This window comes from Xiphophorus couchianus, chromosome 13, assembly GCF_001444195.1.
Source record: "Xiphophorus couchianus chromosome 13, X_couchianus-1.0, whole genome shotgun sequence".
Classification (NCBI taxonomy): Eukaryota; Metazoa; Chordata; class Actinopteri; order Cyprinodontiformes; family Poeciliidae; genus Xiphophorus; species Xiphophorus couchianus.
In genome coordinates this window covers 14,159,430-14,180,649 of record NC_040240.1, presented here as the reverse complement: position 1 = coordinate 14,180,649, position 21,220 = coordinate 14,159,430, and the positions used below count along the sequence as shown (strand labels likewise).

The 21,220-nt window shown below is 36.2% G+C and overlaps 1 protein-coding gene across 7 annotated transcripts in view; it reads left to right on the top strand.

Annotated features, from left to right (window-relative positions):
• The window catches only part of LOC114156180 (CUB and sushi domain-containing protein 3-like), a 404,435-nt gene that overhangs the window by 254,004 nt on the left and 129,211 nt on the right, over window positions 1-21,220 (top strand). For all 7 annotated transcript variants that reach the window (XM_028036459.1, XM_028036460.1, XM_028036458.1 and 4 more), the window contains 3 exons: window positions 7,822-7,943; window positions 19,416-19,519; window positions 20,214-20,326. In XM_028036459.1, the coding sequence (XP_027892260.1) occupies window positions 7,822-7,943; window positions 19,416-19,519; window positions 20,214-20,326 (339 nt within the window). The remainder of the gene's footprint in view (window positions 1-7,821; window positions 7,944-19,415; window positions 19,520-20,213; window positions 20,327-21,220) is intronic.

The following is a 21,220-nucleotide window of genomic DNA, read 5'->3' as shown; positions in this document are numbered from 1 at the left end:
ATAGCGATCTGTACTGCTTCCAGTCAGAGTTCAATTTCTCAAATTTTTTTTTTTTTGCGTTTTAACTCATTATTATTACGGCTGAAACCGGAAGTTTTCACCCACCAAATAAATGGGAACATAGACCAAACTTCTCTGGTTTTAGGTCAGTTGGATTTAAAATATATTCACGTGTATGCCTCCAATTAACTCAGTGTTTCAGATAATCTATCAGAAGTTTCCAAAGCAAAGACATCATCATCTAGGCGTTTTCACATTGTGTAAAGATGTAATAATCATTCTGTATGTAAAGTCTTAATTTTAAAGACATAAATAAATAAATCATGATAAATGTTGGCCAAACTCAATAAATATCTAAAACTCTTATGACAGAAAAAAAGAGGAATAAGGCATCAAAAAAGGCCCATTGAGAGTTAAGTTTTTTTTGGGGGGGGGGGATTTTGAGATTTCTGACTCAAAGAAATAATGATATATGCTCTTTAAAGAGATAATATTACTATTCTTGGCTACACCTTTAGACTATTTTGTGTTATTACTGGTCAATCTTATAATTTGTTTCAGTTGAGACTCCTAAAAAGATGAGAGCTATTTTTGCAAATATTGACATGACTGTTTGTGCCAGTTTAGACAGTAATATTGTTACATAAATAAAATTTCCTTCACCTTTTACCTTTATAATGGGAGTATTTTTACCTGTTATTCTTCTCTTGCGGCAGCTGCGGTATGTCATTGGTATGTATGGTCGTACTTTGGTGAAACTAAAAACGATCTGTCTTCAAAAATCCTATGAATCCCAGAGAAACCACACTAAGGCTGCTTGAAGGACAACATGCATGTAACGCTGGGTCTCATCTTTTTGACAATAATTCTGGGGCTTTATTTAGGCTATGTAAAAGGATCACTCAGAAGAGGAAGCTGAAAATGGAATACCACAATGCAGTGTTACTGTAGAAATTGTACCTATATCTTCTAGATATACAGTTTTAAGGTTGAAATGGAGTGTTTTGGAGAGGGTGACTTACTTCATGTGAAAAGCAGGGAGTGTATTATGAAATCCACTCTTCTTTTTAAACCTATTTCCCTTAGGCACAAACATCCAATATTGAAATTCCAAAAGTAAAGATGCCTTGAAGGCATAGGAAAGGAGTTCTCCTTGAACTAATAGACTAAGAAGTTGGAGAAACAGCATTGATGTCTACGAATATGCTGCTGTTTTGTGTCATTATTCAAGAAGATAGCTGATTCCAATCTCTAACTTAGGAAGTCTGGCAGGAATAGAGTTTATATTCCAATGTACACTGCGAGAAAATTATAGACATTTTATTAGATGCTCAGTCATTTGAAACTTAACTGACGGTCAGGTGTGAACTCTTCGTTCTTGCTGCTGTAGAAGAAGTTCTAATATTTGAACAGATTTCCTGATCACACGCTGCAGTAAAATCAGGCATCATGCAATTATGTTGCACACTAACATGTTCCTAACATGTTTTTAATTCATTTCAATGTATTTTTAAACATTTAATGGAGATATGTTTTTTTAAATTGGCTCAAACTTTGCCAAATGTACAAATATTGTATACAATCACCGAATTTCTACAAAAGAACTAAATGAAATATATCTTAATACAGGTTATTTCCCCAACTCACTGAACAAGTATACTTAAATTTAAGTTGGAAAAAAAAGTCTAATTATATTATATGCACATGTATTTTAATATTCCATCTTTATTGATAATGTATTTGTAGGGCTCTAACGCTTCTGAAAATGTGAACTGATGAGTGTATTGTCAAAAAAATCTATGTTTAATTCATTTTTTGACAGATATTCTAAACGTGTAGAATATCTGGAATACCATGTCAGTAATTCTCTAGAATTAGTAATATTTTTTAAACTTTTAAACCAAGGTGTTGCAATTAAAATGGACAAAATGTTGACTAAAAAGCAGAGCCAAAAAGATACATTTTTCTCAATCTGCAAAAACACAAGCGATTTGTTGTACTCCATCTATTTTGGCAGCATTGTATTTATTTTAAACTGTGTTTTTATGATACGGATTGATCTAAAACAAAATGACCTTGTTTGTCATTTTGTTTTTTGACAACGTTTACACAGACAGGAGTGCGTGTAGACTCTTATCATTCCATGTCACCAGATGCTGCTTATGAATTTTTCTTGAAACAGTGTGAGAAGAGAAGCCATCAGGCAGATGGCTTCTCTTCTGACTTTGCTAAGATACCAGATTTTTAAGGGCCTTCAGTCAGTTCATAAGGTTATAAAGTCAACATTTTTATTCCTAAGTATGAAACCATGTTTTCCTAAGTACTCATATCTGTTTTACAGAGTTAAATAAAACTGGAATGAGAGGAAGGCTGTTTCCTGCTACTCTCTGCTCAGATTTGACCTTTATTTCTAATGAACCAACAAGGAAACTCATGAATAACATTGACAGAGAGGCAATCTATAAGAAAACTACAAGCTTTCTTAAAGGGACACCTCTGTCAAAACACTTTTATATAGCTAAGCATGTCTGTTGGAACACTAACTAGAAAATAAAGTGAATTTCTTTGGAAAAAAGGAGTCGTTAATGTCAGGGCATGGAGGGAAAGAAAAATAAACTTGTAAAAAAAAAAAGATGGCGTGGAGTGGTAATCACTTTATGAGGTACAATATGGCAAATAGAAATTGTAAAAAACATGTAACAAAACAACAAAAGCAGCAATCAAATTGCAATGTTCCCAGTTTTCACTCCTTTAAGACTTTACGAGAGAGAGCGAAGGCAGAGACGGAGACTGAGAGAGGGGCTCCATGTGGCACCTTGATTAATGGACAGATGGTAAGGCCACTGAGCCAACTCTTTCTCTCTGTCTGTGTCTGTGTGTGTGAACTCCAGGGGAGTTCAGTTGATGTGCTGAATCTACTGACTCAAACAAGGTCTATATGTCAGCCACTTTTACACGCACACACACATACATGTTGATTTCTGAGTACGGAGACAAAGACAAAAGGGAAAAGTAAAGAGTTTGGCCACTTTACAATAACTTTGGTAAATGACTGTGCATGTGTTTGTGTGGGCATATGTATGTGTGTGTGCCCATTAAATCTCCAACGAGTACGGGTGCTTCTGGAATGCTGTGTGCCACCTTAATTATGTCATCAATCATTCGCTGTGCCCATTGGTCAATCTATCTGCTACTGTAGGAAGTTTGTTAAAGGAGCCAGATTGAACATCCTGCACAAAGTTTTGATCCCAGGAATCTTAGATCTCCATCGATCTAAGATTAAACTTTTACCAAAGTGTGTGTAGTTAAGAGTAACTTAATGAACTGAGAATGATTGCAGAACTGTGAAAAAGTTTTGAACCATGTCAATATCTTTATACTTTACTTCTTCAGGCCTTCAGAATGTCTTTCAATGTTATTAGACAATACCTGCAATTAATTTTTTTGTGCAAATATTCTATCCAGTATTCATAGCTAATTATGATCCACAATATTACCCAAATGGAAATGTATCTGTTTTGTTTAAAATGGTCATGTGATTAATGATTTTTGTTCATTGAGCTAACTCAGTGAAGCCGTGAATATTTAATAATCCCGCCTTGCAAACAACCTGAAAATAAATTCCCCAAATAACTTATTATAATTCAACCACACACGTGATTGATGTAAGTAATTTTTTTTATCTTACCTGATTGAGGAGTATCTATGGTAGAGATTTCACTAAGATAGTAGAGTGAATAAAGTCCTGGAAAGCCAAAACTCACTTGGCTCACTCCACACATACACATAGGGACTGATCTAGTAGGGAGATCCCAGTCCAGTTGAGCATCTTTGGGATATGCTGGACAAACAAGAAGAACCCCTGTAGATCTCACCTTACAATGTAGTGGACTTAAAAAATTCTAAGCTAACATGTTGGGGCATGATACCACAGCATAACTTTGGTCATCTATTTTAGTCTATGCCTCACCCAATGTGTTTTGGCAGTACAAAAGTGATCAAGACAATGTAAAGCAGTCAATTCATTAGTTTTTAATTAGTTTACAATTCCATGGTTCAGACAGAAAAATATGCATAAAAAATCATTTTCAACTTGATAAATTTCTATGCTATTAGGCCAAACCAAAGACTTCATCTACACTGTGAGCATTTTGAAAACTCATCCGTATGATTACATTTTATTTTATTTTGTCTTTGATTGTCCTCCCCTGAAGCCTTTCTTAGTCTGTCTTAGTGGAATGTAGGGTCAGAGAGATAATCTACGGCACAAAGGGTTAACCGTTCTTTGTATGCTTCGGTAGCTCTCGCAGAATGGATGATTGAAGCTGAGCCTCCACTGCAGAGACGATTCAATAACCACAAAGGCCATCCTGCTGAGGAGGCAGCAAAGTCACAGTATAGACCTTTAAATGTAAGGCAGCTTAGACGGGTAAAAAGAATTGTCGGTTGAAACACAGTGGCTGGGTGCTATTAAAAATTAAAAACCTTCCCAGAGTTGTGTTTTTAGTGTTTATGGGGGCAGGTTAGTAATGCTATGAAGCCATAAAACAAAACTTTGGAGAAAAATGAGCAAGGGCATTTGAGCTACATTATGGGAGACTTTGGCAGAGCAATCCTTATTTGAAACCTCATTTAATTTTGGTTCACTTCCAAACTGTTTATGTGGGTCACTAGCTTGTGTGAGTTAAAGTCAGGTGAAAAGGAGAGTCCTAGGGGTTTTCCTTTTACTCTGAAGAAAATGAAGTGTGGAACTTTAGTCATCAGTATGGGCTCATTGGTCTTGTCTATAATATACCTGTCAAAACTATCCATTTAATCTTAACAGTGTGCTTTTGGTAAAAGACAGATCTTATAAAACATTGTAATTTCATCTGGAATAAATCAACTCTTTGAAAGTCATGTTGCTCCTGTTGCTTCAAACCCATAAAACACTGTGCCAGTTTCAGATAATGAAGAGAAGGAAAGAAAAAGAATAAATCAAAGTTAGATCTTTCTATTTTCCTTCTCTGGGCAAAAAGCACTTCTGTTTTATCTAAGCCTGTAGTGTCTCCAAGACATAGAAATGGAAGTATCCTTTGGCATTGGTGTATTTGACGCAGTGGGCAAAAGCAGCTTGTTAAATATTACTACTGTCCCTTTTTAATGAGCAGCAATGTCCGCATAAAGAGGCAGGAAAGTCTAATTTGGCTCCATATGAAACCACTGTTTTCCTGTCAATTGGTTTCCACCAACTAACTGCACTGCAAGTCCTATTTTGGGGCTATTTTTGCTTAACTCACAAAGAAGCCCAATCTCACGGAAGGAATCTTGGGGAAGGTTTTCACTGAAAACAACAACAAAATAAACTAAAAGTATTTAATTGAGATACAAACCAGGTAATTGGAAGGAAGCCCATGGATGATTAAAAACTTTTATTTTGTTTTTTTTTTCCACTTTTAATAAGATATTATCTTGTAGCTCTTTTAAAGTTGATAATTTGGTGCCATTTACCGTGTTTTTTAAATATCACTGTTTTTGATTGTGATCCAACCTAAAACCTGAAGACGGAGAAGTCTGAATTAATTGGTCTAACTTGGTCTAAAACTAATAATTTGCTAAAAGGATTGAGCTTGAACTTATGACAGGATATCCAAAAGGTTTCACTTAAGTCATAAAGTTTAAACACTTTGGTACCAAATAATGAGAACTTGTGTGCACACTTCTGATTTCAAAGAATTTAATAAATGAATCTTTTACATCTTTTCTCTCACTGACGTGGCATTTATCAAATAGAAATGATCGTTGGTAATTCTAACTGACCTAAAACAGGATAAGTTTGGTCTGATTAATCGTCTGATGGTGAAAAACAAATGTGTATGCACACTTCCAGCTTAAACTTAATGTCTTTTGACAGTAAAGACAGTCATCAAAATATGTTAAATTCTTTAACGGCTGCATAAAAGGGATGAAGTTTCTAAATAGAAAAATTAAATGGCATTCAAATGCTGAATAAATTGATGTTGTTTTAACATAAATTATAGGATGTTATCCTCTCTGGTAATTCTGGTGATAACTCTCTCTGCAGTGTTGCTGCAGCAACATAGTGCCCATTTTACTGTTGGCACGGTGATGGGTCGGCCATTTGTTCAGGATACGCTGATTGAGCTGTCAAAGCGCACGCATACTTACAAAGGCACACAAAGTTTCTTGAGGCACACAGATGAATCATTTACATCGTCTAACTCAAGCATGCGCATGCACAATTTATCACCATGGTATCTCCCAGAGTATAAATCGCAACTAGCCGAAGACGAGGGAAGGTCAGTCAAAGTTGCAACAAGAATTATAGAAACAAGACTCAGCTGGGGCACAGTCAGGGAATTCAAGCATCAAGCTAAGAGACACTTGCAAGTGATATCAGTTTTTCTCTAAAGGGACTTGTGCTTGTTTTGACACTCATGCAGTGCCTCTTGGACACACTCCATTACACACACAATGAAAAAACGTTCTTGCAAACAAACTGCAGTATGATTCTTTCATTCCCCTCCTTTCCTTCACTGACCACCAAGTAAACGTGGCAGCATAGAGAGTGATCATGGGACAGAGAGTACATAAAAGTCTGTATTTTGGTGGATTTGAAGTGGTTTGAGAGAACAGTTGAAATTTGTCTTTGTCTAATACTTACATACAGTTTAAGAGAACAAACATTTTTCAATTTTTAAGTGGGGTCACATACGTTTTCTTGGCACTCAAAGCCTATTAAGTTTATTATTCAGGCATATTTTTTTGACTGTGGATGTTTGTACTGAATGTTTTAGAAGTAGTGTACAACAGATAATGTTGTTTGGTGTCTCTCTCTCTCTCTGTGTGTATGGTGACTGTAGGTATTATGACCTGCTGCTGAACAAACTCATTAAAGAGCAAACTCTGCTTCAAACCAACCAGAAAATTACCTCCCGAGTCTAACAGGACGACCCAAGGACAGACAAGCAGCTTCTCTGTCACATCCAGTCAGAGAACAAAGCCTAATGAAGGCTTAGTTGGTTTATCGAACACCAAGCATGTGTCGTTTTAAACACCCCACTGAATGTAACACCAAGTGTCGCTGTTTGAGGTTTTGCATGGCTTTACATCTTTAAAGCCTGGCATTTCAAATACAATTTCACACATCTGTAGAAAATCACGATTTAACTAACATACAGGAAGTATTTGTTCATTTTGATGCCATTGTTAGTCTCTCAAAGTTGTTTTGTCTTTAAACTTACAGTTTGTGTTTAGACATACAACACAGTAAGTGAACACAATTACATTCATGCTCTGAAATTGTTTACTTTAAATAGATGTTTGGAATAAATAGCTGGTAAATGTCTTTATCAGTCAACAGCAGAACTCCAGCTAATCCTGTGGTATTTCACACCCAGTAGCTTCCAATTAAGTAATGTTATCCAGGGAGATGCTGCTGACAGTATCAATAACATCTATGTGACCTTCTGTTCCTCTTTCTGTTCCTCTCCCTACTTCAGTCTTATCTTCTTTTTTCTCTTCACTTTCTGAGCTCACACGCTCATTCCTTCCAGCTCTCAGTTGCATTGATGTCGTTTTTAATTGTCCATCACTGAACTTCTGCTTTGACCCTCAAATGATGCGAATTGGCTTTCTGTTTTTTACTGCGAGAGACTCGGGTTAAGCTTTACCTAAATGTGTTAATTAGAAAGGTAATTGAGAGTGAATGGTATCGTGGTGACTCTGTGCAATAGCTTTTTGTTAATGTCTCGGCTAAATCTACAGTTCTCACCGATGACAAGATCAATATGTCCTTTTTTCCCCCTTTTCTTTTTATAGCAAAGACGTGTGGCAGTAATCTTCAGGGGCCATCGGGGACCTTTACATCTCCCAACTTTCCAATTCAATATGAGAGCAATGCCCAGTGTGTGTGGATAATTACAGCATCAAATCCAAATAAGGTAAGAACGCCATTATTTGTTTTGATTTAGTATATGAAGCAATAATAATTTAGTTCAGCTTTAGCTCAACTATTGCATACTTTGATTCCAAACAAAACTTACTGTCTTGTTATCTTTAAGGTGAACTTGATCAGAAGTTTGATGGTCCTTCTACGTATGTCTTTGAACTTGAGCTTGCCTTTTCATGTAGTTCCGGTTTTTCCAGTAATTGTGGGATTTTTTTTGCTTGGTAAACCATCTAACTCTGGGGAATAAAATGAAGATTTAAAGAAAGCAGGATGAGCATTTGTATAAATAAGACGTTATAATGTATCTTTTATTTGTGATTGGTTAAACACTAAACATGTAATGATCCTTGCTGCATAATTTGCATTAAATTTAGTTTTAACTGAAATAAAAATCTGATCTTTTACAAAGTTAATTTTTAATTTTTTTACTAAAGGGATTTAGGATGATGGAGCAGCAAATGCTCAAAAGATATTGGTTTCTAACTCGGTGAGATCATTTAATCCCCACAAAAAAGCAGGGATGGGTTGAAAGCCAGATAGATATCTGCCATTGGTCCTTTTCTCTCTCAGGATATATCTGATTGGTATTCTGAGGCACATCCTTGTTTGACTCTGGCTCCCTTTGGCGACTGCACTGTCGTCAAGGGCAACACCTGCATCAGCATGATGGAGCTGTACTTACACATTCGCACAAACATTCAAAACAATGCTGTATATGAGGGAGTAGAAATACATCTGCTCTATCTCACCCTCACAACAAAAAAACCCACACATTTTTAGGGACTTTGCTTTTTACCTAAAAAGCTTTTCTTCTCTACTTCTTCCTCCCCTCCGAAACTCCCACACACAGCGCTCTCTGTCACTGCCCAAGGCCTCTGGTTTATGGCCTACAGCAATACATTCTCTCTTGAAGGCTATGCTGTGTATGTGACTGCTGAAGGCTACGTTACTAATGCCCTCCGCACTGTTCTTTTTGTGTATGCATATATGTGTACGTGTCTGCACCTTACATACATACATAAAATTAATGTATATGTATTTTAAATGGCAATGGACATAATGACATAAAATGAAGACCAAATATCTTCAGTTACATCAGTGCGTTATATCCTACTTTACCCACACAACCGTATCAAGCACTGGTATGTGACATACTGTATCATCTCCATGTCATCCGCACCACTGAGTCTTATGCATGGCTTTTCTCACACATCATGTAGACAGCATGCCATGTGCCTTACTGAATCATGCCCCATATGGAGTAAAGTTCACCTTGACTGTCATTTCTTCAAAGCAAAAGTTTATAGGGATCTATATTTTTGAACAGCCCTATATTTAAAGGGGAATAACATCAAGTGTTTGGTGGATAACACCTGAAACACAAACTTCAGACAAGTAATAAAAAGCTTTCACTAATTAGAAACATTGCAACTATTGTGTACTAAACCAAAGTGCTTTGTAATAGGATCTTTTAGAGAGCTAGAATGCTTTTAGTTTTTTCTCTCATTGTTTTTGCACTGCAGCTACTACTGACTTAAGTACCAGGACCCCCATTGTTATTACTTTGTTCAACCCTCTTTTGCCAGTAGGATAGCAATTATTGTCTTTTCTCGACGTTTTCCTGGATAGGCCCTCTTCCCTGCTGCGTATCCTCTTAGATCACAATATACATTTAAGAAGTTCCTTCGAAAGACTTTCTGAGGAACTTGCATAACGAAACAACCGTCCAACTGATTAACATTACATTTAGGTTGTGATTAATTCCTATGATTTATTTCTTTCCAGGATTTGAACATTTGTTTAGTGTTGCAGCAAGACTTCAAACTTGGTTTGGACATGGAGTGAAAGATTCAAGATTTGGGTTGGTCCCAGTTAGGCTATAAAATCTGACTTGGGGAGAAAGAGATGAGACTTGATTTATACTTGCCCCTCTAGAGCCAAGTCATAATTTTAATTTACCCCAATAAGACCTGAGACTTAAAAGGAAAAGACTAAAGAGTTGCCCTGTACTTTCCCCTTAAAAGTTCACTTGCTCTTTTTAGACTTAACCCATCATTTGGAATTTAAAAAATGATGTGAACATCTTAGGTTTAACAAGGAAAAGTAATTAGTGATATATTTCACTAAAATTAATCTACTCCTCAGGTGAAAGCACACTCTATTCAGGTAATGAGAAAAGTATTGATCATTCATAGTTGCTCTTTCTATTTTTTGTCTTAGAAAATAAAAACATGATTACGACCATTTATAACAGAAAGAACAATAGTTGTGACTTTTGCTACAATTGAGACTGAGATGGTTTTAGTGTGTATAACAACATATTTACTCATATATTAAAATTCGATCACAGCTCAAATGTTTGTGCAGAACAGGAAGTTGTTAGGTACGGAACCCGACAGGAGACAGAGGCATGATGTTATGGTGCAAAAAATAATTTAGTTTTTAACAAGCCAGGCTCACGTTGAGCAGGTGGCAGAAGAGAAATACACAGTAAGAAACTGGCAGGTAAACAACAGGTAAAAGGCAAGGAACACCTGCCAAAACTGAATAGGAGTGGGGACTATCTGGCATACTTGCATTAAAAATCTGTTCTCAATTAGAACAATAATGAAAGAATGAGGGGCAGCTTAGCAGACTGGAGGGTGGTCACTTGATGTTCAGGGGGGAGGGGAAGCCAACCAGATAAAAGTCTGAGGCTGATGAGAGAAGGACAGGGTTTTGTGCGAGTGGAATATCATACTTATAGTACGGAGAAATCTCAACTGATCATGTATCCAAAAGTAACTGCATTCACATTTTTTTAATGGCAAATACATCCCGCTATTTTGTCTCACTCTCCTTTTCTTTCATTAAAAGGATTTTTTCATTATCCTTTTCTCTCTTTTTCAACAAGCACATCCCTCCTCCCTCTGCACTCCTAGAGGTTCTGTCCTTAGAATTACCCAGATTCTTCATTAAAGAGCTCAGGCTGAAGCCATTAAATTACTATAAAGAAAGACAGAATGCAGGCAGGAGGCAGGGTGCTAGGAAAGGGTGAAATCTGTTTTTTAATGTTTTATGGGTATGTCTCTGCCCATTGCACCTATTTACACATGTCTCAGTGTCTACTTATACCCTAAAGATAAAAAGATGCAAAGTTTGGTAGTACAACCTTTCTTCTTCTATATGTCTTAGTAGCCTTATTTCTTCTTTTCCTCTCCTCCTCTGTCGATCTATCCCTCAGCTCCTTCCTTTGCAGGTTAAGTGTTAATGGAGTTCTATAGCTCTGTGATGTTATTGCTTCATTTAGTTTTGGCAGAATGAGCCTTTAGAGCCAATTCATTCTATCCTGTTCTCGTATAACCTTGAGGATAGTAGGACAGGGTGACCATTACTCGAATTTTCTTTTCTTTTCCTTTCTGTTTTTCTCTTTTTCTTTTGTTTCCATCTTCTGGTTGCTTCTTGTAATGTGTTCCACTAATTTCCCCTTGATTTTATGTCTTATTTTGCTTCCTCCAAATCATTTTTGAAGCATACGTGGTTTAATGTGTTAACAAAAGGCCTTACTGACGCACAAGTTCTAGATGAAGCATTTTGCATTAGTATTCATGTATGTACTGGCTAGTACACAGTCATCCTGATCTATGCGGTGGTGTGTTTTGATAAAGGTGATTCGGCTAGCTGCCCAGGGCTTCTTTTGGTGATGGAGATGCACCGTAGCTACAAAAAAAAAAGGAAAAAGGGAAGGAGAAAATTCTTTCATTTGGACCCCAGCCATATTTTTCATTGCTTACTTGCATAGTGAATCAATGAGGATTTGGCACCCTTGTGTGTGTGGAGTGTAAGCTCTGAAAGAAAATGTGACTATGCATTGAGCATGGTTAATAAAGTTTGGCACTAAATTGGGAGCTATTTCACAAGACTCATCTGAAATAAAATCAGAATAAACTTTTGAGTAAGTATTAGAAAAATTATTTGCTGAACACTTTTTTTCAACAACAAATTCACAAGTGTAGATACATTTCCCTAGAATTTGATCAAATTGGAGCACAGTGACTTGGTTAGTAGCACAGGTCCACCATGTGCAGAGGCCATATACCCATGCAGTTGTTGAGGGCTCTATGTATATTACTTCCCAAGCTGGGACCTTCTAGCTGAATTATTAACCTTTTTAGGTCTATGAAAACAAATTCCTGCTATGATTATTTTCTTTAGATGTTATTCAACAGCGTTTCAGGTGTCACATTAATACATTTGCCATTAGTCAAATGTATTAATCCCATAGTTACATAGCAACTGTGTCCAGTAGTGCCTTTTACCTCTGCGTCCTGCTCAGAGTTGCCATCTAGAACGAAGGAACCTGGTAGATTCAGCTCCGTAAAATAAAAGCAGCAGATGAAGCATGAAGCAGCGGTGGATGTTAGCCATCAGTCTTCATCGCCTAAAGCCCAAGTCTCCTCACAATGACACATCTCGGCCAAAACACGATCAGTGGGAGCAGGGAGTTTGCTGTAAAGCTGTCACGGATGAACAGTTGTTCGACCATCCCTGACGATGTCCACTTTACATCACTGGCTCTTTGACTCAGCAGACATTTTATATATTCCTATGGTAACAGTAATATTCAAGAAATCCCCACATTTTATAAAGGTATGAGTAGGGAGGAGCCTCGCTCGCCTCATTTTCTGCACGACAGCCAAAGTAAGTGCTTTATCACACAGAAACTGATTGGCTTGGAGCCATACATGAATAGCAAGATAGAATACAGCAGCCAATTAGGAAGAGAGATAGCAAGGGGGTATTAGCAAGGTAGAATATGACACAAACATGAAAAAAAATCAAACTGAGAAATGGGTGCATAAACACCAGCCAATTAGGACAGCACAGACATATGAAGTATTCATTTTTACCTACCACACAAGGAGAAAAAGAAAGTTGACTTCAGTGCAGCATTTTCAGAGACAATTGTATATGCACACAAGGATTCTGTGAAAAGTAGTTAAACCGTAGCTGAGTTTAATGCTCTGTGAAAAGTGTCAGTGAGGCATAATTATGCAATGTAAAGGATGCACGCAAGGAGAAAACTTAACAGACTCTACTTCATCTTCATTCAGTATGTGTGGACTAATAGCGCTGTAAATTACGGCGCCTTGGAAATATAGTCAAACCCCTTGAACTTTTTCACAAATTATTTACGCTACAGCCACAAATATTGGTGTATTTTCTGTGATAGACCTACACAAAATAGTACATAGTTAGTTCAATGTCATAATTATGATTAAGAAGAATGTATGTTTTTTTAGGATAAAAAAATCTAATAAATATTTTCACTTGCATGCTCAACTTTTATTTTGACATCCCTAAATAAAATCTAGAGTATCCAGTTGCCTTCAGACGTCACCCAATTGATAAAATATGTTGTATTTTTAGCATAAAACAGCTTTTCTGTGAGGGTTCTTAAAGTTTGTCAGAGAACCTGTGTATGCAAAAGTCACTGCAAAGGCCAAAGAACAGGAAATACAGATGAAGAATGAAGCTGTGGACAGACTTAAAGGATCTATGAACGATGAGTTTCTAGAAGAGTTGTGTTTAATCAATCACCTGAAAAGGGAAGGAGTATGAGATAATTGTAAACCTACTGAGACATGGTCATTCACCTTACTATTCAATCTAGATTAAGAGAAACAGCCAAATTGTCCATGGTAACTGGAAAAGCTGCAGAAATCCACAACACAACTACAGCACAGCACAATCCAGCAATTTCACTTTCATGGAGTAAGAAAAAAAAAATCATAAGATTCCCCATTTTGTGTTTGCCACAGGCCTTGTAAAGGATAAAGCGCATATGTAGAAATGGGGGTTCTGGTCAGTAAGACCAAAAGAGAAATTTTAGCCTTAAATGTAAAACACCAAGTAGTATAAGTAGTGGCAGATTGCTGGAATACTTCTTTTAGGTGTGATGGGGAAATTGGTCAGAGTAAATCGGAATATGGATGAGGCCACATGCAGGCCAATCATGGTAGGAAAACTGTTTGTGTGTGCCAGAGAGTTGAGGCAGACGTGGAGGTTTACCTTTCAGCAGAACAATGACCCAAAACAGCGAGAGCTATTATGGAATGTTTTAGGAAAAAGCATTTTTGTTTTTTTGGGATCATAACTTAAAGATGAAGTGTAGCAGCTATCTTTCATTGCAATAACATGGCTCTTTACTTGGGGACTGAATCCAAATTCACATCTTTTTGATTTTTATTTGGAAAAAGAAAGCTAAAATTCTGTATCATGTTCATCCCACTGTACAATAGCAATAATTTGACTATTACATAACATTTACAAAATGCATTAGCATTAAAGGCTGAAATGCAATGAAATGTGAAAATGTTTGCGTTATGAATACCATTGATGGGAACCTTGTTGTATGTTTGTTATGCAAATTTGTTTGTAATCACAAAGTCTGTTTCACTCTACTTTTCACTGCCCTTAATTAATTTCTCTCTCCTTTTTGGTAATAAAAGCACAAACTGTGTCAAGTTTGGGGCACTTCACATTAAGAGTTAGACAAACAATGTGAAAACAATTCCCTGCGGTTGCCTTTTACTGAGCTCTTGCTGATTTAATAAAGTGTTGCTTAATGGATCTTAGAAGATTTCTGTTGGGTTTACTGTGAGTAATTTATAAGAAAGTTGTATAAGTAGTATTAATGAGAAGGGATTGAGAAACAAAGTCTTTCCTTTTTAAAATTCTTTATTTGGAGCAGTAAAACTACATCTACAGATTTGAGAACAGTCTGAGCTACTTAACTAAGGAAATGCATAAATGCATGGAAATCACATTACTTTGTTGCTTTTTGAACCACTCTTTGATCTAGCTTACACTGAATGGGGACGCAGAAGTTTAATGTTAGTTTGATTTATTCGTTTCAAAACCAATTGTATAACACCCAGCTATGCACAAGTTTCAGCCATCTGGCCCTAAACTCTCACTCACAGATGCCTACAAATACTCCAAAACTGAATCCCGCCTCAGTGAATACTGTTTCACATAGCCAGGGACTGAAAGTGTGTGAGCCACGAAAGAAAAAATTAAGACATTTAAATAAAGACATTTAAACCTGTCTGCAGAGGACCATGTAAACAAGTTAAATGCCTTCTGAGGAACAATTATATGGTTTGACAAATCGTTATCTGGCCATATGGACATATGGAAACAAAAAGGACCCACTGTTCTAAGAAGTAAGAACTCTGAATCCTTCAATCTTGACTGAAATCAGTAGGTAGATGGTCAAAACCTGGACATAGTGGGGTGATCCAACAGGACAGAGATTTCAAATACACGTCAAACTGGTTCTGGTATGTATAAAAAAATAAAAAAGATAAAGGAATATAAAACATAGTTACTACTGCATAGCCTCAACCTCAATTCCCTAACGTCTTGAGGTGGCGCAGTGGTTAGAGTTGGTGCCTCGTATACAGAGGCTTAGACCTCGACTCAGCCGTTCTGAGTTCAACTCCTCTTCTTGGTTCCTTTGCCGCATGTCTTTTCCCACTTTCTCTCTTCCTCTTTCCTGTCAAAGTAATAAGTGACCTTTATTACCACAAGTGATGCAAAGAAAAAAAAGAAATCCAACAGTTTTAAATGAGCTGCACCAATTCTTACAAGAACCATAGTGAAATGTCCTCCTAAAAAATCCACCAGACACATTTTTGTGCCTGTGATCAAAGTGAGGAACATTTATATAAATATTTTTAAAGGTTTACGCATATAGATGTGTAAGCTTCCATAATGTTGACAAAATTTGAACTTGAATTTGTGCACTTTTTTTTTTAAGTCACTGAAGTAGAAAAAGTGACTGTTCAAATGCATTACTGAAAGTCAAAAATGTATTTAATATTCATATCCATGATGATTGGATGTAAACTTAGACTAACACGTCACAATACAAACGAATTTAAAGAAATAACTTTCTGTTCAAGACTCAGTGATTTTTCACATATCACTGCAGATGATTGCAACCCGTATAGCAGTAACTGAAAGGTCAGCTGTAAGGCACCTGCTGCCTCTGGTGTTTTATATTACCTGGATTTTTCAGTGGTTATTTATCAGTATCCCGTATGGGTTGTTGTGGTTTCCAATCTGCCTACACTGGGCTCAGACTTTTGCTAAATGACATCTATATACACTTAGATGAGTCAAAATTTCTTGATTCCAGCCAGATTATTAAAGGTCAGCTGTAGCACCATAGCTTTCTTACATTGTTATTGCAAGATATGAACTACACGAGTGGAACGCAGTGTGAAGATGAAGCTATTGAAATAATATATTAAAATAATATATTAAAATATATTGACAGAAAGGCTGTGCAACTCCACAGGGCTTTAATTCATTCTCTGGTGCATAAAATAAAACTAAAGTCTACAAGTTGCATTTTGACAAGCCTTAATGTTTTTAGTAAGACTTTCTGCACAAAAATCCCACAACATATGCTTCTGTGCAAATGGACTTTTAAATTTGAGCATAAGTCAAAAAGGTAGTGACTTGTTTATGCATTTACTAATTCATCCAACAACATTAATTAATAAACAAGGGTAGAAGGAAAGAGTTGAACTGGTATGAAAGACATAATCACAATGACTACACCTCTAAAGGGCACTTTTGACTTAACTTTAAATTAATATTTCAGTTACTGATGCATTTCTTGTTATATTTAGATGTCAATTCATGTCCAAAAATATGCCAACAAACCATTTCAATAAATCCTAATATCATTATAAAGTAAATTAATGTAGTCCAAAAGTCAAACTTGTACTAAATATGCAGTCATTACACACAGGTTGACATGCTTTGAACACTTAGTTCTAAAATGTTTGATAAGTTTAATTAATCCTTACTCAAGACCAATAGAAAATGATATATAATTTTGAAGTTTTTGGTTTATGTAATGGACTATACAAGTAATAGTTAGATTGTCATCCATCAGACAGTCACTTAGCCAGGGATGGCAAGTCATGAACAGCAATTTCTCAAATGCTAGCTTTAAGTTTTTGGTAAGTTGAGTGGAAAGTAAAATTTGGTAGAAAACATGCACAAGCAACAAGGATAGTCACAGACTTGGAGAAATCATATAGCAAATTTTAAAACTTGGGGTTTCACAATTGTATGGCCATGGCTGTCATTCAGAGCCACCACACACAAGATGTATTCAGGTTATGAGCCAAAACTGTCACATTCCTTGCATGAAGCCACTTCTGAACCAGCAACATCAGAAGCTTATTTACCTGAGATAATAAGTAAAAAGACTCTACTGCAGTCTGGAGGAAAAGTGGAGCTTGCAACAACCTGCTAGAAGTTCAGTGTGAAGTTTCCACATTTAGTGACTTTTCAGAGAGCTATGCCTTCTGCTGGTGTTGGTTCACTATGTTCTCTCAAGTCCAAGTTCTGGACGCAGCCATCAGTGGAAGTTTTAGAGGATGTCCTGTTTCCCTCCATGGGTAAACTGGAGATGCTTAATTCACTTTCCAGCAGAACCTGTCACCTGCCCACACTTCAAAAAGTATCAGTACCTGCTTCAATATCTAATGTTGCCACTGTTCTTCATTATCGTTCAAACTCTCCTGACCCAAACCCCATAGAGAGTCTAAGAAGTATTGTTAATATATAGATGTTAGAAATAGATGCTGCCAAGCTGAAGGTACACATGCTGTCATCTAGGGTAGGACATTTGGTACCAGCATGTTGTCTAGAGAATGTTTATCACTAAGGTTTTTGTAGAGTGGGATCTGTGGATTTATCACTTCTTTAAGTGTAAGGCTCTTGTAGTGTTCCTGAGATGAAACATTTCATTCTGATCTTCATCCTTACTCAACGATCAGGTTTCCTTTGATTTGACTTCTTAACTTCTATGTAGAGATGGCCTGCTTATGTTTGGTGGGGCTACATCTGTTGTAAGTTCATAATGTAGATCTACTGTCCTATGAAGGCAAAATCTGCTGAGATCAGATAAAGAACTGACTAAAATAAAAACAGGAAAATAGAACCAATCTGGCAACCTTTCAAAAACTAAGCAAAGTTTTAGTACATATTGGAGAGTGAACTGTTTTTTTTTGTGTTTATTTTTTATCTTCATTTTTTTAAATAGAGCAGGTTCAGCGGTGCAGTGTGCTTAAATTAACAGAAAAGTGCTAGGACAAAATCTAAGGAAGATAGTTAGCATTTTATTACAAATAGAGAAATAAAAGGACACTGAAATGCTTGTCAAAAATATATTCAGTGCTCAGTGTTAGCATTACAGAAATAAAAGGAGCCCGTTGATGTTTTTTTAGATATTTTTGAAGTCCACCCTCAGAATATTGAATCAGGAAATCTGAAATAAGGAAAAAGGAAGGAGGAGGTAAAGTGCAGTTTTAATCTTCCCCGAGGCCCAGGTCAAAATTCAAGTTTGAAATATTCTCAACCTCTACTCTCAGAGCATCAAAGATGTTCTCATTATTCCCCCACATTGCTCTTTTCCTCTGTCCTCCACATTTCCATCTGCCTCCATCTTCTTCCTTTCCCTCCGTCAAATCTCTCACCATTCTCTCTTCTCTACTGCCAAATGTGTTTCTCTCTGGTCTTAGATGAAACTGAAAGTGTGGTTTAATAATTTCTGATCAGACGTTAGAGCTGTGTGCTGTTTCTCACAGCTCTGACTGCTGAACATAGGTGCTCCTCTTCAGTCTTTATCAAGAAATTCACATGGCTCATCATTGGGCATTTGAGACAGATGCACTTTATTGGACAGGAAACCCATGTTAACCTGTGTAATTAGAAAAAGAATATGAGCACAGTTTTTCCTGGTACATTGACATTGTAGTTTAAATTAATGTTTTAGTCAGATGAGTTTTTATGTTTCATACTGACCAAAGTCATGGACCTGATTTTCCAAGCAGATGACACACTGCTTATTCTGGAAATAATTATCAGAATCAGTCAAAACAATAGATTAAAAAGTGGCACTGTTGTAATAATACTATTAAGATGATAGAGAACACTGGGACAACTACATTTTTCAGATTTGCGGGAGTAAAGGTTGTGGGTATCTTCTGCTACTGTGTAGAAACAGAACTCAGACAACAAAGCAAACAACCTCAAAACTGATGGATCTGATTGAGTATGACGACAATTGGAAGTTTGAGAGTAGCTTTTTAAATCACATTAAATCAAATTAGAAGTGTCCCTTTCAGAGCTTTATGTTTATGAAATGGCTGGACGCGTCGGGGAAGAATAGTCGTCTGGTGAATAGGTGGCTCTACGTTCACCAACACGAGACAACAAAGGGTCTTTGTCATAGGAACATAATCCTATTGACATTTGTAGGTTTGTGTGAGAATGGGTGAATGCCACTTTTGCAAAAGTGCATTGAATGGTCAACAAAATAAAATAAAAAAATCTCTATGAAGAAGCCTTTTATTTCTTTGAACTGAAATTTGAATGCATTTATTTTTTGTCTTAGGTGATCCAAATCAACTTTGAGGAGTTTGACCTAGAGATAGCCTATGATACTCTGACTATAGGAGATGGAGGAGAGGTGGGAGATCCTACAACTATACTTCAGGTGTAAGTATTATGTTATCCTCCTAATATGATTTAATTTTCTTGGCTTAATATCATTCATTTCACTTTTTGTGCTATTTTTTTAAAAGTAGAACCTTAGAAATATTGTAAGAAAATAGTATAGCACAAAAGCATCAATACAGCTTTGGTCTTTTGCTTGAACAATATGAATGTGCTATATGGTAACTCTTGCCTTCAAATGTTAATTTTTTTACAGCAAAAATAATTTTTAAGAGACTTCAGCTTTTTATGTCACTTCACACGATCACAGATCAGACAAAAACATATATGTAGTTATTTTTTAAATTTTTCTAACATTATTTTTCATTTTTTATCTTGATTTTAATTTAAACCACTTAAGTCGCTCAGCTTTTTGGCAACTTCATTCATAGAACGTGTGATTCTTTTTTTTTTTAAAGATTCATAAATGCATAAAAAGCAATTCGATTTTGACTGTTCAATGACCTTGGAAAAGTTTTAAAATTGTATATCTTTATTTTGTTAATTTCAAACAGCATTGTAAGTTCAATCAAAAATACTCAGAAGTGTTAAAGCGTTATTCAAAGCTTTGAGTTCCAGTTTAGTATTTTCAAGCTCCAAAGATCACTTGAGAAACTGATTGGAGTGATGAAAATTGTACTTTTATAATGGTAATTATGATGACAGCAATTTAATAGTGATGCATTTTGTGCTCTAGCTTATCAGGCAGCTTTGTGCCTGACCTGATTGTCAGCATGACCCACCAGATGTGGCTCCACCTCCAGTCAGATGAGAGTGTTGGATCTATAGGATTTAAGATCAACTACAAAGGTAAGGAATAAACATGAATTTGTGTGAGCATTTGTTTTGCTGTTGTTTCTTTTCTACTACCTACTACTGTGTACTAACATGGTCTTTTTTTAACTAGACATCATGCTAGGTTTATTCTGATCTAGACATGCTCCAATCCAGATTTTTGGGGTTCAGATACTGATCTCTAAATGAAAATCTTTCCCCTTAAACCAGTTTTTCCCATATAGAATCTTTTCCAGATGCAGCTAGTGTTGTGTTTATTTATGTTGTTTAAAGCTGATTTGAGTAAACCTTAGGCACAGTCAACTACGGTTAAGATAAAAACTATTATACTTATGACAGATTTAAGTTTAAAGTAATCTTTTAATTTTATAAACAATGTTTCTTCTGATTGGTGGTAAGCCAGGATCTTAACTTCAGTAGGCTAACACTTAGAGTGATTGTAAAGAGGTATCCCCAATCTAAAAGACTTGGAGCTCATCTTCAAAAATAAATCATTAAATATCAGTGGAAACATATAAAGTCTGCTCAGCTGATTTGTCCTTGATTGTTGACAAAAGCACAAATAATTTTCAATAAAAAACAGATGCATATTTTTGTACTCCTTAAGCATTTTTTGTTGTTGTTTAATCCTTTGAGAGATACCCGTCTCATTTGCTGTCAGTAACAAACTTGTTGAGTGAATGGAATACATTTTCTAAATCCAAATCTGCCAGTGTATGCGTAAGTTTAGGCTTACCTGCCAGTATGAATGTGATTCTGAAATCTCTGTCTATTTGGGATCAATTTGTGATTTAATTTCTTGTTTGACCTGAAAGGTGAAACAGCTGGGTTCAGTTTAACACAAAATATGTTTTGTGTTTTGATGCCTAGATAAATTATTTCTTCCTGAATTCCCATTGAATGAGAGCT